Source organism: Poecilia mexicana, unplaced genomic scaffold (assembly GCF_051168715.1).
Source record: "Poecilia mexicana isolate PSO_F unplaced genomic scaffold, ASM5116871v1 scaffold_19, whole genome shotgun sequence".
Taxonomy (NCBI): Eukaryota; Metazoa; Chordata; class Actinopteri; order Cyprinodontiformes; family Poeciliidae; genus Poecilia; species Poecilia mexicana.
In genome coordinates, this window is record NW_028263388.1 from 16,717,000 (window position 1) to 16,733,664 (window position 16,665).

General features: G+C 37.1%; 1 protein-coding gene across 7 annotated transcripts in view; it reads left to right on the forward strand.

Annotated features, from left to right (window-relative positions):
* The window catches only part of ptprea (protein tyrosine phosphatase receptor type Ea), a 65,024-nt gene extending 58,453 nt beyond the window's left edge, over positions 1-6,571 (forward strand). For all 7 annotated transcript variants that reach the window (XM_014982588.2, XM_014982590.2, XM_014982591.2 and 4 more), the window contains 9 exons: positions 114-249; positions 333-482; positions 2,015-2,108; positions 2,685-2,761; positions 2,864-2,998; positions 3,147-3,272; positions 4,014-4,165; positions 4,243-4,378; positions 5,217-6,571. In XM_014982588.2, coding sequence (XP_014838074.1) covers positions 114-249; positions 333-482; positions 2,015-2,108; positions 2,685-2,761; positions 2,864-2,998; positions 3,147-3,272; positions 4,014-4,165; positions 4,243-4,378; positions 5,217-5,291 — 1,081 coding nt within the window. In that variant the 3' untranslated portion in view covers positions 5,292-6,571. The remainder of the gene's footprint in view (positions 1-113; positions 250-332; positions 483-2,014; positions 2,109-2,684; positions 2,762-2,863; positions 2,999-3,146; positions 3,273-4,013; positions 4,166-4,242; positions 4,379-5,216) is intronic.
* Positions 6,572-16,665: the final 10,094 nt, after the last annotated feature.

Consider the following 16,665-nt stretch of genomic DNA (forward strand, 5'->3'; position numbering starts at 1 on the left):
CAAATGTGTTTACAAGCACAGATGTGCTTTTGTTTTTCCTCCCGCTTCCCATTACCATACAAGTGTCAGCTGAGCATTGTGGTAAACACAGTGTGTGTGTTTTCTGTCCCCAGCGCTGGTGTTGGGAGAACGGGAACCTTCATCGTAATCGACGGCATGATCGACATGATGCACGCGGAGCAGATAGTTGATGTGTTTGGGTTCGTCTCCAAGATACGAGAGCAGCGCTCCCAGCTCATCCAGACAGATGTGAGTTAAAGATGGACTCCCTGGTGCGTTATCATCAACTACCCATACGGTGTGTATTTAACATTTGTCTGTCCTCACCCTAGATCCAGTACTCATTTGTCTACCAAGCCTTGCTTGAATACTACCTCTATGGAGACACAGAGTTGGATGTGTCATCTCTGGAAGGACATCTGCACAAACTGCACAACACCTTTGCCGACGGTGACCGTGTGGGCCTGGAGGAGGAGTTTAAAGTAATTTGATTTGTTTCACATTCTGTCTAAAACAGAAAAAAAAACTAAATGAAAAGGCTAGAAACACCTTTTGCTTACCAATGTAAAGTACTTGGAGATGCACTAATCAGAATTTTGTAGCCATTTGCAATCAGATTTTTACCTCGACAAGTGGATAGTAATTTAGATTTTTATTTGACTATAGTATGTAGTAAGTAGTATATAGTAAATTGTATTTTACTATAGTAGATCAAGATTTAGAAACAGTATTCAAAATACGTTTTTGTACACTTCCTGTTCTGAGTAGTCGTAGGTTATTTATATTAGCAGCAGAGGTGGCATCGCATCACTGGGTGAGATTAGTTCCTGTGAAACAAGGTGATTATTTTTGAAACAAAGAAAATCATAAACGAGTCTGCATCATAAACTTGGATTTTTGGCATCTTTACTTTGCGATTACTTTGAAAATATGGTCTGTGAGTGAATAGTTTAGTACGTTGGGCCTTATCTTGACTAAGATTTGCAAAATACTTTCAGTGTTTTTTAGTCCAGCATGTTGCATGATAGATTGAGTTAAAATTAAAGTGTAATCTATAACTTTGCCATCTTATCTGCTTGGTTTTGCTCTCCCTCTTAGCCTCAACCACAGACATTTCACGACTTGTCTTATGTCGCTTTGCTTCCTCTGATACTGAAACTAACTGCCTTTAGGTCTATAGTAGTGTCGTGAGCAAGACCTAGATGGGATCAGAGCTAGCAATCGGAAGTAAGTAGGTTCGATTTTTGGGTACATCTTTAAAAAAAAATCTACAAATGATGATATTCTGGTTGTGGGTGTTTTCTTGAGTACTATGAATAAATAGTCTTTCCATCTAATTGAAAAAATGGTTTCCATCTTATCAAGGTTTCATTTAAAAGGTTGCTTCTGCCTGCTTTAAAACATAAAGCAAATATGTTGTTTCATTTTGGCAATGAAAAACTCAGGAGTCAGTTCTTTGCTGTATACTACAGGAATGGTGAGTCTGAATACATACTGCTTAAGTGATTGGCCAACATTTATTTAACTCTATGCAGCTCTAGAGCAATAGAGGCCTCTGGCCTAATTCTGATAGAAAAACTAAATTAAAACAAACCACTGGTGAGGAAGCAGGAAAGTCATTGTGGGCTTTCAGAGCAGGGCTGAACAATGTTTATAAAAGGATGTGGCCTTCTGTGATATTTCATTTCTCTTCACATTGCATGCACCGTCAAGTATTTTTACTTTGTTTATTGAAACGGAAAAAAGATTGAAAATATGAACACGCAAAATCAGAAAAGTTGTAACACCCTTATTGATATTATTCTAACAAGATTGTGCACAATAGTATTGATTTGGGTGAACCTTTGGCGCCAACTTTAGATTTTTTTCTCTCTTTTTTTTTTTTTAAGAAAAATGTAATCACAAAAAAAATCTGTGTTGCGAAGTTAGCTGCAAAGCAAGTGAACCTTAGATTTAATTTTAAAATGATTGTATTTTTGAATTCCTCACACTTTGCATTCTTTTGACTTCTCAGAAACTGACCAACATGCGAATAATGAAGGAGAATATGAGAACTGGGAATCTTCCTGCAAACATGAAGAAGAACAGAGTTCTACAAATTATTCCATGTAAGGAACAGGAATCCACTTTGTCTACTTATGGCAGTTTGAAGATATAGTGTCAGGTAGATGTGGGGTTGGGGACCACATCGACCCGTGAATAGCTAAAAGCCACACATACTTGAAACTCACTCTATCTACAAATCTTCTACCAATAACCTCTTCTCCACTGAAGAGCACTGTTGTTAGTACCAAATGTTAGCATTAGAGTCCTGCCAGCTATTCATCCACATATTTCTTATTTTTTTATTATTTAAAAGGCAATATTGGATTTTTGAGTGAGGTCCTATGAAAGTGGATGAATACAGTAGACAGCTAATCTGTTAGCATAGAATTATTTATTAGAGTTATCTTAAATTGGTAGTCAACTAAAACACTGACTAACTACCTTCCGCCAAGCCCACAGTAATATCTTTCTCCTACAGGTAAGGGAACTATTACAGATAATGTCACGGAACCTCACTTCAAGAAATCCAGAGTTACACTTCAAGCAGTCTACTCTGAGAACCACTCATGCCGGTTTATATATCTAAAACCTCATCTGTTGCTCTAATGTACGTTTGTCATCTGCTTTGTCCATTTCAGATGATTTCAATAGAGTCATTCTCTCCATGAGAAGAGGCCAAGAGTTCACAGATTACGTCAACGCGTCTTTTATAGATGTAAGAAAACATCTCTTCCTGCAGCAACAGGTTACCAACAGTACTTATACTTCACCCTGTTATATCAAAAATGTAATAAATGAATGCTCTGCTGTTTCTCAGGGATACAGACAGAAGGACTACTTCATTGCCACACAGGGCCCTCTTCCCCATACTGTGGAGGATTTCTGGAGAATGGTGTGGGAATGGAAATGTCACTCCATTGTAATGCTTACTGAGCTCCAGGAGAGGGAGCAGGTGATCCACCAAAGCTACTCATTGAACACTTAACTAAGCTAAATTTCTACTTTTACTGTCTTTTTCACATAACATGCAGTGTTATTTTTGCCAAATCTATTATAATGCATTATATTCTGCATATTTATATAGCAATTCTGTTTTGCAGGACAAATGTTGCCAGTACTGGCCCACAGAGGACTCTGCTACCTATGGAGACTACACTGTAGAGCTGAAGGGAGACACTTTGTGTGAAACTTTCAGTCTACGAGACTTGGTACTCACCTTTGTGCCGGTAAGCAAATTAACTTTCCACTATCAGAGATGTAAATGTGGCTTCCTTTACATCATTTACAACACTTGACTCTTCTGATGGAGCTACTTTGTTTGCCTGTAAGAATTGTATTTAAACATTAAAATCCCAAACACTAGTAAAATGTTATCTAAACTGAGTCTGTTCTTAAATTTATTACCAGATCAAGCAGAATACAAACCTTTGCTCAGTTTTATGTTGGGTTTTTGACACCTCACATCTTTGAGTGAGTAAATCTGGATCCTTCTAAGCAAATGGTTCTTGTTTTTTTTTATCCAAAAAAATGTCACATTTACCAGGTAGCTTACATTAACTAAGAATACCATATCTACAGGCTTCCACAACCTTGATTTAAAAATATATTAATTTAAAAGAATTGTTACAAATAATAAATGCAACTCTTTGATAGAAGTGTTTTGGAAGTGGTCCACCAACTGTCTAAAACTTGGAACAAAACAGGAAGCATAAAACTCTCTAGACTGTGAGAGTAAAGCAGGATGTGTTTAGGCTTATCAACCAGGAGGTTCTTATTTCGTATATTTCATTAACTTCGACCCACTTCACTCTTTTAAAGGCGCGATTGTTCATTCGCCTCCCAGAATATCCCTCGTCGGCCCACCTCTTATATACTGCACAGCACGCCCCATTATCGTTCATAAACTGCTAATAAATCACATTTCAAAGGTATTATGATCTCATCTACCTGTGCATTTCCTCTAAAAGGAGAAGCAGACAAGGACGATCAGGCACTTCCACTTCCATGGCTGGCCTGAGATCGGCATCCCAGCAGAGGGCAAAGGCATGATTGACATCATCGCCTCAGTGCAGAGACAGCAGCAGCAGTCTGGGAACCATCCCATAGTCGTACACTGCAGGTAGGCTTCAGTTTGTGAAAGTGGCTCATTCTTGAGTAAACATGTACTAAAGCCAACATTTTGTGTTTATGCTACAGTGCTGGTGCAGGGCGAACAGGTACGTTCATTGCACTGAGCAATATCTTGGAGCGAGTCAAAGCAGAAGGCCTGTTGGACGTGTTCCAAACCGTCAAGAGTTTACGCATGCAGAGGCCTCATATGGTCCAAACTGTTGTAAGTAGAAGAATATGATATTGCCAATAATCAGAAATGTATCAGAGATATGTATGTCAGTTTCCACAGCTCCGCCAGGCCCCAATAGTCAGAAAAACCACTGAGTGCAGGTCAGTAGAGACAAACCAAACTATCATCAATCGGGTTAGGGTGGCTGCCCTCACTCATCTGTACATGCATGGTAATTAATACCACCATCTGGGCACATACAAGCTTATAATGACAGCCGCTCAATCAAACAGCATAAAGTGCTGGTAATGCTAAGTAGGGACCCTGTGTAACTGGGTGACCTTGACTCGCTGTTTTGATTATCAAACATTCCGCTAACTCTATAAGAAATGTACATTAATGGCTTTTGGGTTCTGTAGTAGAAATGCCTGCTCCTTAAAAATTCATTTTAATCGCCCTTCACAGACAAGCAATTAGTCAGTGGACTTGATTACAAACATGTGGATTTGAAGTCCAACATTTATGAGATAATAGAGCTGCACAATATTACAATCGTCAAAGAACTGCTTGAATATTTCAAGACCCTAAAACACCTGAGCAACAACCTCCAGGGGGCAGGAGTAAAAGTAAAACAGGAATTTTACAAAAAGTACTGTGATAAACTTTAATAGTGATGAGGCTAAGATAAACCACCAACAAAGTGATGGATGGATGTTTCAATATGGAAAAAAAATCAAGGATCTTCTTAGGATTCCCAAGCTCCTCTATGAAATGCAGTGATCAGATTCTACATTTGTGTGTATATATGCACAATGTATTCTTTCAATAAGTTTTACAGCTTCTCGTTTTACTGGTCACCATGTAATCCACATTTCTTCTTTCCCTACAGGAACAGTATGACTTCTGCTACAGGGTGGTACAAGACTTTGTTGACATTTACTCAGACTATGCCAATTTTAAATAAAATTTGCCTTAAACCTGGTTTTTAAATGTTTTTTAAAGCCAATTTTGCAGTTTTCAGTTTCCTTAACCTTGTCAAATGATCTTCTATTTTGCTATGCACTTGTCCTACCATTAACCCAAGTTGTTGTTCTGCTGTGACGTATGGTATAGTCAGAGGGTGAAAACTGTAAATGGACGAAAAGTCAGATTAATGGTGTACATTTTAAAACATTTATTAAGCATTGCTACAAAGTTGATCTCCTATTTGTTGTATAATATTGTTTTATAACATTGTTTAAATGTCTGAGTTTTATTTTGAACTGATAGTTTTTAAAAAATGTAGTTATTGTAAATGTATTTATGTATTGACATTCCTTGCTTGTGTTAATGTTTATTATTTTTTTGCTAATTATGAATCTTTCATTTACTGCTGACATTTGAGATTATAAAAATGTTGGGTTTTTTTTTCTTCAAGATACTGTCAGAAATGTTTATAACAATGACAGCCATATTGCAGAGAACAAAAGTCTGAGGTGGTGATGCTGAGCCTGGCTTTTACAAATTAATTCAGCTAGCCAACCCAGACAGACAGAACCTGCCTTTTATCTGTATACAGCAAAAAGTACTAAGAATCACTGCACATTAAAAAAGCACAGTAGTAAAAGTTTTTGCCAAGAACCTTTAACACAGATTGTGGTTTTTTCATGTTTAAATTATTGTTAATTAGTGCCATAAGTTAAAAAGAATGATGCCTACAAGTTACCTATGGATACAGAGTGCAGAAAAGTCTAATTTTATGTTGCACAGTCAAAACACAAAAATGCTAGCCAAGAGTTACAAACACGATCCTTTGTCAGTTTCTTTGCCAAACTGGTTTACAAAATAAAGAATGGGAACGAGAAAAGACAGGATGTAAAATTTAAATAGATTTTAGAACAGAGTCTGATCCATCTGGTACTCAAACACCTAACAGTTTTATTTTTGCTACATGTAAATACTACATGACAAAGTGCTAACATAGTGACCAGTGGCTATGGAGCAAGGAACTGTAAAGTGATTGGTCCAGTTTTGTAAACTACATGTATGTGACTGTGAGATACAGACTGAACAAAACAACACAAGTCTATGTTGCCAGGGCTTGATTTCTGTTCAAATGGTCATTTTGAGGAACAGAGTGGAGGGCTTGTTTAGACTCCAGCTCTTTGCCTTTGCTCTCTCTTTTTCTCTGTGGGTGGTCTATCATGTTTTGGACTGTCTGTGTCTTTAAAATGCAAGTTGCAATATTAAATTCATCTAAAAATGTTTTGGATTTTAGTGGAATTTTCTTTACAATGTAGGTTTGTTCAAAGACAAGCCACCATTGTCACTCTTTAAGGCTGAAATGTGTACGCTTACCAATGGAAGAAATACAGCTGCAACTTTGTGCGTCATTATTGGCCTCAAGGCATGCTCAATGTGATACGGTTTAGAAACAATAGGAAGCATCTGCTTTGGGTAACTGACTCTTCCCTGACAAATTACAGGAGAACAGTACATTTAGAGAAAAGAGGCTACACTCACCATGTGTCGATTTTTTTTTAAAGAAAACATTTCTGTTGTAGGTAACAACAGAAAACTTGCAAAAAAAGAAAACCCTGGTGGTTTTAAGTACCATTACAATTTTCTAATTCCTACAATAGTCATAAAATAACTAGAACCAAAGCTACATTTTTCATCTGAACACACATGAACAATCTTCCAGTTATGCATTATTTTCAAATGGGAATGATATTGGAACGAGCCAGCAGAGGGCACCGCACATCAAACCAATAAGTTGGTGAATTATTTGGTGTGGGGTTTTTTTGTGAAAAGCAAAGGGTAAAATGCTGTTGTGGTGGAATGCAGAGATTCATGCAAACTGATCACAAATAAACAAGCAGTGAGACATTAATCACTAATCAGTAGTTATGGGGAAAAAAGATTTTATCTGCCAATACAAGTTTCTAACCACTTCAGTCGTCTCAGCAAAACATCTCCAAATCCAGCATGTTACATTTTAGACAACTTCGAAGTTCAAAATGGCATAACAGAATAAATTTGATGTACTGTCAAGTATTGCTATCTTATAGTTTGAATGAATGAACATCTTTTTTGTAGAAAATGGGTTTTTAACAATGCTGCTTCTATTGCTGTACTTCCTCTGCTCTGACTTCATTTTAAACAGTTAAGTGCTCAGAATATTAGTCTTCTATTGGTCATAAGTCAGAGTTAATCAGATTCAAAAAAAAAAATCTGTTTTGATCAATTGTGACGAACCACACTTGACTGGCTGATTTCCAACAAGGAGAAACACATTCACTGTAAAATCAGCCTTAAGTGCATATAGTTTACATTTACTTTATACTGCAATCACTATGAAACCATCTAAAAGAATGCCTTATTGGTTTGATTTAAATGATTTTTCATTTCAACCAACCTCAACTCGGGGTACCTTCTGGGTCTCAGAGTAAATGGAGTCGGAACACAACTTCTTGGTGGCATTCATCAGAAAAACTACAGGAACCAAAACCAAATTGTGCACATTAAGAGAGACATTTTGAACCAAAATGTATCATACAATTTATGAACTGCTTATGGTTTATAAAGTCTGGTATTTAAAAAGCTGCATAGCTTTGTCATTTGTTTCTAGTGTTTTTTTATACAGAACAGTCTTTTAATCAATATCAGCAAACAATGGAAAGAGCAAATCTGTGCTAATTTTGTTACACGTTACGGTTTCTATTTTTTAAACAGTAATGTAACAGAAAGCTTCTTTGTTGACAATTTTCACTTCCTCGGAGAAGTGGCCAACTCCACAGAGACGGCTACTCCCTGCTGGAAAAAAAAGTGCTCAGGATGAGCAAAGAGGTCACATGAATTATGTATTAACCCTAAAAACGAACTTCGTTTTAGTGACATATTTTTACTTACAAAGCTTTCCATTTTCTTTTGAACAAAGTCTGGAAAATGAAGCAGGCTGGCCTGAGCTGTGACCGCTTTACTGCAGTCTTTTCATGTCTGGCTTTTGGAAACTATTTTGTAACAATACTGGGCATTTGTGTAATGAACTCAAGTTGGCATTTCCTTTTATCCAAAATATGCTGAAGTTTGTTTAATGGTAGCGATTTGGAACCAGGATGCCGAATAAGAGGAACACATAAAAATAACTGGAATATTACTTATTTTTTTCATAGCTCTTACAGGAGATCCTACAGATAAAACTCAAAGCCTTTTACCAGAGCAGATAAGCAGAAGTCTGGTATTCTAAAATCTGATAGCTTTGTCACTTGTTTCTAAAGCTGCATCTATCCCCTTTAACATATGTAGTCCAATAGAAACACACATCTTCCTCCTGCTGTCAATGTTTTCACCTGAAGCTGAAGTACTGGAGTAACAATAGCACGATGACTCAGTTTTCATATGACTTGTTGATCATTTGGCTCATAATGTATGCCAGTGTGTCCAGCAATCGTGTGTTGATAAACTTTAAGAAAAGCTTGTTCTTCTTGTTCGTAAACATAGTGCTTTGCGTTAAACATTGTAAAATTCGTGGGGCAAAGGTTATCACATGGAGATAAACAGAGAAATGAGGTGGTAGACAATCTTGATCACGCTTGACCCGGATTGGTTTAATTAGTATGTGCAATTAATCTGTGTCAAGCACAACCCCTACCTATTAAATATGCTGACATACCCAAGACTTGAAGTATGCTTGATGCTCAACTATTCTGCCAAAATTTAATTTAGCAGAGTCAACAGCCAGACCACTGGGGCAACCACAGGTATTGAATATGAAGTATAATGTTTCTCAGGTAAGAAACTATGTTTTACTTTTTACTTCCTTTTTTGTGTATTTGTCAGTACAAAGCTCCTGTTTATATCCCCAGATTGTGCTATAAAATCAAATCAAATCAAATGGTCTGACAGTAAATTCACCTAATTTAGACATAAAACATGCAAAATATTGCAGGCACAATATAGCAGCTATTCAGTCAAAAAGACAATTGAAAAACCTGCAATCAGTAAAATAATATTCAACAGTAAGGTTCTCAGTACCCTAACTTATACATGAGTCAAATAAATCTCACAACACTCTCTATATCAAATAATGTCAAGTAATAAAGGAGACATTCGTTCAAAGTCAAATGCAGGTTGCATCAAAAATAAGCAATCCTGAGTTACGAAATCAAAGCTTCCTAAGAGCATGGCTAATTGTTCTGTCCTGGTTCTGACTGGTTGTTTCGGAACGAACTGAGTAATTCTGCATTATGTCAGGAGGAGGCAGAGGAGCTAAAAAATTTTTTTTCTGAGATTATCTGGCTTATGTTAGGACACAGTGAAAATTTTAATACATATGTAAAATCTTATATATTCTTGTTTAATTTACATGCTGAAGCTTTAAGCAGACGTTCAATGTGAGAGTTCACTGGTGGAGTTTGAACGGGTTCTACGTCTATGAAATATTACCACCACTAGTGCGTAGCGGCGGTCCAACAACGAGAGCAGAACCCAGCGTCTTCTATAGTTCCACACCACATTGCTTAGGATTTGTTGTCGAGTGCTTGCGCAGTGTGAAGGAAAAAGGAGGTAAGCTGCACACACAGGCTGTGAAGCGAGATGCATGTGATTGGTTTTGGCTTTTTCACGGAAATCGGACGATTATAAATCGGTGGCTGATCGATCGGCACACATCTAGTAATCATATAAAGTAGCATCAACAAAAGCACCCCGTTACACTGTATTAAAAGCAAAGTGCTTTATATTAATAGGGAAAAGTTTCATTTAAACCATTTATATTATCAGACTTGTCTCTTGAATGAGTGGCGTTAACTGATGGAAAATCAGAGAAAATAGACATGGGGGCATATAACTATTCTGAGAATTAACTCTGAGATCTTGTCTGCCAATCTTCACAGATGGTATCTTCTGCACGTCTTTTTGAAGCTTCACTGCTTTCCTTACGACTTGTTAAATTCACTCTTACGACTTGTTAAATTCACTCTTACTCTCTTGCTCTCTCTTTCACAGCGGAGCATCTTGGTGCACTAAAACCATTGAACAGACAGCTTATGTCTGCAATAACTCAATCATGCAGCTCTTACTGAAATGGTAATGTGACACAATGGCACCAAAACTGCATTACAACTGATATTATACACCACTATTGCATTATCAGTCAAATATGCTTTCAAATCTTATTTTTCAGAAAATATATTGCATGATTTGATGAACAGGGTGAAGGCTGAATACGAAAAATTGTTTAATGAAAATTTAAAAAGCATCTGCCAGAAACCAATGGGTCTTGGACTTGGGATTCGGAATAATCTGAACAAATACTTGCTTTGCTCCTTGGAGTTTAAATAATGAAAAAAACCAACATCGATGATTTTCAACAGCTTATATCTGTTCTCATATCCTTTAGAGCCATCACTTAGTTAAAAAGGTAGCTACCCACCTATCCGGTGGAACTAAAGAAACCTTTTAAATTAGAAATGAAACATAAGAAGCCAGTAACAGTAGTCATTTTTCTTTCAATCAAAGATGACAGCTCCTATTTACTTTGGCTTTTTTTGGGATGGCACTAAATCACAACAAATGTCACCTGAAGGTCCTTTACAAGGTAATTTAAATTAAGTTATATAGAGTCCAACTTGGGCAGAATTAAAATCACATCAATGCTTCTCATTATACAGTCAGAATAAGACCCTGATACAATTACAAATTCCAGTTCAATCTAACTATAAAACCAAACCCAGTTTAACGTGGTTCCTCACAGACAAGGTAAAGGTTAGGAAAAAGTTATATGCACATCAGCAGATTTACTTACTGACACTTTTTAAAGTGCGAGTGGAACAGCTTTTAAGTAGTTCATAGTCAATGTTTAAATTTATTTTTTAGTCTATTTTTAAAACAATATCTGGTATTTGATAGTCAGGTATGAAAGCTCCCATTTAATCAGTTTTGGGGTTATGTCTGTGCATCAACACTCCCTTGTACCACTTAGCAGTCACAACTTCTCCCTTTCCTCTTTGAGCCCTTGGTATTCTTAAACTTCTCATATCCTTTTTCATGTTGCTTGGGATTACTAAATAGGGTCAAATCTTACAACACCGTGTCTGTGAAAACCAGGTCACAGTAAAACAGGAATTTACTGTTATTTCAAAACAAATTGGAGATCACCTTTGAAACTGTTTAACGTCTTTTCGCAATTAACAGCTAACACTGATACAGCAAGCTCTACTAAAACAATTCTCCATCTGTTTCTTAGAAAATGTATCCTTACCCTAATTTTGACATTTCTAAACAGATGTCAAGATTTTCAAATCCAACATGTTCCATAAAAAGCAGGGCCGAAAGTTTTAATTTATGACAGGCAGTGAAACAAAGCAAAAAGAAGCCTTATGCGAAACTCAGAAGAAATACCAGGAAACCATGAAAGCTTTCAAAAACAGTCACAAAAACATGTATACATAATCAAAAAAGCGCTGTTGCTGCAGTAGATGTCAATATGATGCACCTACTCACCCCATAGCTTAAAAATAGCACTAGCATCATTGTGACTGATTGTAATTAACATCCAACCTCCAAAAATGTAACTGATAATTTCTCACATGTGAGTGAAATACACTGTTGGAGCATTAGAACATACAAAGTGCCTCGTAGTTCTTTGGTTTTAGTGTATGGTTATATAGCTACTAATGCTACAAAATCAATGCTTACTGTCTTTATTACAGCCACGGACATGTGTTGAATGCATATTAATCTTGCTGTGTACAGTTCAAGGACCACAATAAAAATGAGCCTAAAGCATCTCTTAAAAACACAGGCAAGATTCTTTCCAAAACATGCAAAACAAAGCCACACAAGTGGAATGCCCCACCTTATGACTTTATCCAGGAGGACGCTTAAATCATTGAACGTCTGGGCTGAAATGCCAAGCAGCATAATTACACAGAAAAGCCAGAAGTCTTTGATCCAAGTGTCAGATGAAAAACAGGAGGACAGTGTCAGCTGAAATGTCTGTCCAGCTGTCTCTACTCCAGCAGGACGCACACAAAACCCATTTAAATCACCACAGACATGAACCTTTGATGTCCTTTTAAAATAAGTGCAAATTAGCTTCGCTCCCCACTTCCCAAGAAAATTCTGCACAAACTGGAGTCATAAAGCAGGAGCCCGTCACTCTTTGGTTTCATGAAACGGCGTCACATCTTTTGCATTTCATCAGCTTTTTTTTTTTTTTTTTAAGCCAAGTTGTGCACACAAATTTGTGTACACAGCTTAACAAAAGCCATCAAAGTCGAATTCCTTTTCTTGATTCATTTTTGAAAAAGAACGCATCGTATTCAAACTCTTCAGTGTATTACAACAAACCGCCGGTCAGTAAGTAAGCTAGTAAATACAGCCTTTACATATTATGTGGCTTTTGGACATCTCTTAATGTGGAGAAAGCTGTCTACAAGTTAAACTGTGTACATTGTTTCTATTTACAACCTCTGAGCAGACAAACAGGAAATATTAAACATTAAACATGATACACTGCCTGTACAGTTGGATTTCATTAAGCAGTCGTTTTCCAGAAGTCTTCTAGGCACCAGTCAGCGAGGGAGGCCAGAGTTAGAACACTGATTTATTCACTTTTTATGTGATTAAACGACAAATATATGTGGTCAAACTCTCACAACTCCCTCATGTTCTTTCTCATCTTCTGGAGGCCCTCACATGTCTGTGAGGAACTGTTACTTAAACCCTGGAAGCATTTGTAAAATGAGGAAACACTGACATGTGACAAATGAGATCACTACCTACTTGCACAGTTTCAAAAAGGTAACACTTATAGACAAACTTTAAAGACCTCACTACACCACTACACTACACTATTTTACTATTTTTATGAGAGGGACTGTAATGTTAATTGGCAACAATTATCATCCCAAATATTTGACTTTGTAACTTACCGTTTTGAAAGCTATAGTATATTTTGTCTTTCCTATAAAAAGAAAGAATCAATAAAATATAAGGATTAAGTCTTGAGTAGCTAAGAAGATAAGGAGGTTTGAAAGTGGAAAAAATATAAAAACTTATTGGGCCCCAGGGTAAAAAGTCTAATTAAATCTTAAAGATGTCTCATGGGAAAAGGCCAAACCACAGCATCTTGATCGAATTAAAGTCAGACAAGTCAGACTTGATTAGTCAGACTTTAATTTGTCATAGGCATTAATTTGTACAGAGACAACATTAATTTGTCTATGACAAAATAATGTTGTCATAGACCAGGATATCAACATGTAGAGATACCAATGTATTCATCTGCATTTTGTACAGCCAAACTCTGTGGCAACATATTAATTTACTGATGTTGTACATTAGTCTGTGTGTGGACAATTGTATTTCAACTTCTGGTGCATTCCAGATGAAACCTTCCAAAATGGAAGATGAAAATTGCCAAAATTCTGTGTTAATTAGATCTAGAACAGTACAATGCGTGCATGTAAACATATTTTTAATACAAAGCAGAAGATAAATATGATCTAAAGAACAAAACTAATTTTAAGACTGATAGTGCGTCCATCCTGTACAATAAACAGGATGAGGCTGAGGTGGGCATTGTTTTTAGAAGATGTTTTGCCTCAGTGCAACCACTTCCATTAATATTACAGGAAGTTAAGAAATAACAGACTCCGGGGCTACAACCCCCCATTAAATAATCTGTTAGTCTTGTGTGGAGCACCTCCCAACACCAATTTGTAGCTTAGACATTTTAATTCATATTAGAATGTAAGTCCACAAATCACAAAAATAATATTTTTTTTTTATTTTTTTTTTTTAAGTTTATTTTTCCCCTTTTTACAAACAGCAGTGACAAGGTCCTTTTGTTGTGTTGCTTTATATGCACCAAAATGAAGTGCTGTTGAACATGAGCTATAAGTGAATTATAGTGGCGCAAATATTCCTTACTATACAGAATTGTTTGCACATTTGGTGGTGCAAGTTGATGCTAATGCAAACTGTTATGTGGAACCCTAAGTAGAAGGCAACTGGACTTTTTTTTTTTTTGCTTCTTGAAGATGTTTCATTTCTCATCCAAAAAGTTTCTTCAATTCTGAACATGTATAGGGAGCATCAGGCCCACAAATATTAGTCATAACAATAACACAGAGCCATTAAGGTCACGAGTCTCTGGCCCCACTTTCTGTTCAGTTTAATGTGTGGGTCGATGATCCAATATCTATAATATCCACAACATGCTTCGCTGCCTTACGTAAATAAAACTTTCAACCCGTCTTTCTATGGATACTTGATTTGAAAATCTTGGCAGCTGTTTAGAAATCTGAGAATTAGGGTAAGAACACATTTTCTAAGAAACACATACGGAGAACATTGTTTTAGTAGAGCTTGCTTCACCAACATTAACTGTTAATGTGAAAAGACAACGTTAGTTCCAAATGTGATCTCTGTAGGTTGTTTTGGGCACGTGTCTAAAGGTGTGAATTGCTGTTAAACCTCCTGAGGAGACGAGTCGAGGCTGCATCAAAGGTGTTAGACAGGCCTGAGGTCACCGCCTCCATTCAGTGTTGGTTTTTATGCTCATCATACTAGATGGCTTCTTTCTCTCCTCTCGTAAACCATGTGTCTTTCCTGTCCAAAATTCACATCGCCTTTTTTTAAAAGAGAGCTCTTTGTCCTCGAGTTGTTAATTAACTACAGAGTTGTGTTCTACTTTAGCACTTGTCCTGTTTTGGATGACTGATAATCTACAATAGTGTGTTGTGAAGGACCTAATTTCAATAATTATCTTAAAATGTAATTAATATTATCAGATGGTAATTTAGGCTTGTTTTTATTTCTGTCCATCTTCCTATCAAATCAACAGCTTCTCTGTCCCTGCTGAAGAAAAGATTCTCCATAGCACAATGCGTCTTTATGTGTCTGATCTGACCAGAGCTCTTTCCACATGTTTGTTGGGCTTGCTACATGGCTGGAGCAATCTGGAAACAGAATTTCCTTGGCTTTCTTTTGCCTTGCCACACTTCCATAAGAGCCAGTTTAGTGGAGCGTGTATGACTAAGAGTTGTCCTATTGTCTCTCCTGCAGGTTATCAATGACTTATTGGCTGGTTCTCTGGTAAAAGCTGTCTTGCTCTTCCTTTTGGTTTGGGTAGGCAGCAACCTCTTAGATTTTTTGAGATGTTCAAAGCGTAGGAAATGGCTTCCAATTTAACGAAGCACTAAAAGGGCTTCTTCGCAACACAAACCCAGACCCATCAAATTGGTGACTTCTAGAGACAAGTGGTTGCACTGGATTTTTATAGAGAAATTAGACTAGAGAAGAAAAACCATGAATGTATTATTTCTTCCACTCCACTTCAGTGCGCCTTTAATTTGGCACGTCTCATTAAATCCAAATGAAATATTTTAAAGTTTGTGGCTGTAAAGAAATAAAATGAGTCAAAAGTTCAAGTGCTAAGAATACCTCAGCAAGGCACTGTAAAAGATTTGTCCTCCAACTAATGATGATTCTTATATTAAATGACAGACTGATGGAACATTAAAGCTGAGCATTAAAACCTTCCTGTAGGAAATATTCTGCCTGTCATTTAGAGCATCATTAAATGAGGATTACAGCTGTCATAACAATGGGATGCCTTTTATTTCCGAACATTGCACAAAGCAAACATTATGCTCTCTCTGTGGTTTCATTATTACAAGTACTGTTTCACTACCAGCTGTACAGAATGTGCTGCAGGGACAGCATGACTACAGATCACACCCATATATCAGGCGTGTTGTGCTGATGTTGAGTTTGGTTCTCACACGAGAAACAAAGCAAGAGGAAGGAGGTTTATCGCAGTGGTTGGACTGCAATATGTGTTTAAAAAACAGCATGAATGTGTCCAGGATTTGATACTGTGTGGCCTTGTCAGAGGCAGGTAAATACGCCACACAGGTAAACAGAGTCACGGCCCCGGGAGGGTTGTGGTCATCCTCTGTGTGAAAAGCTAACAATGTCTGAAAGTTAATTCTGTAGGCATCAATAGAGGTTAGTAGTTTTATTCAGAAAGCTTAAATATAATAAGACAAGCGGGATGGTGGCTATCAGGTGCTTTTAGGCTGAAGAAGGAGTTCAGTATGCCTCCAGGTTCAGTTCCAGATTCCAACCAGATCCCAACAGTGCCTTCTTGTTGACCCAATTTAAAAAGAAACAGACAACGACAAAGAGAGTCATAAAGGTGACAGTTATAAAGAAGTTGCCAGTGAGGGAAGACAGACAGTTTGGTCAGGGAGAAATATTAAAGGAAGGTGAAGAAAGTGGAGACATATGAAAGCTATGGCAACCTTTCAAAGAGTGACAATATAGTGGAGGGAATGACAAAGGTA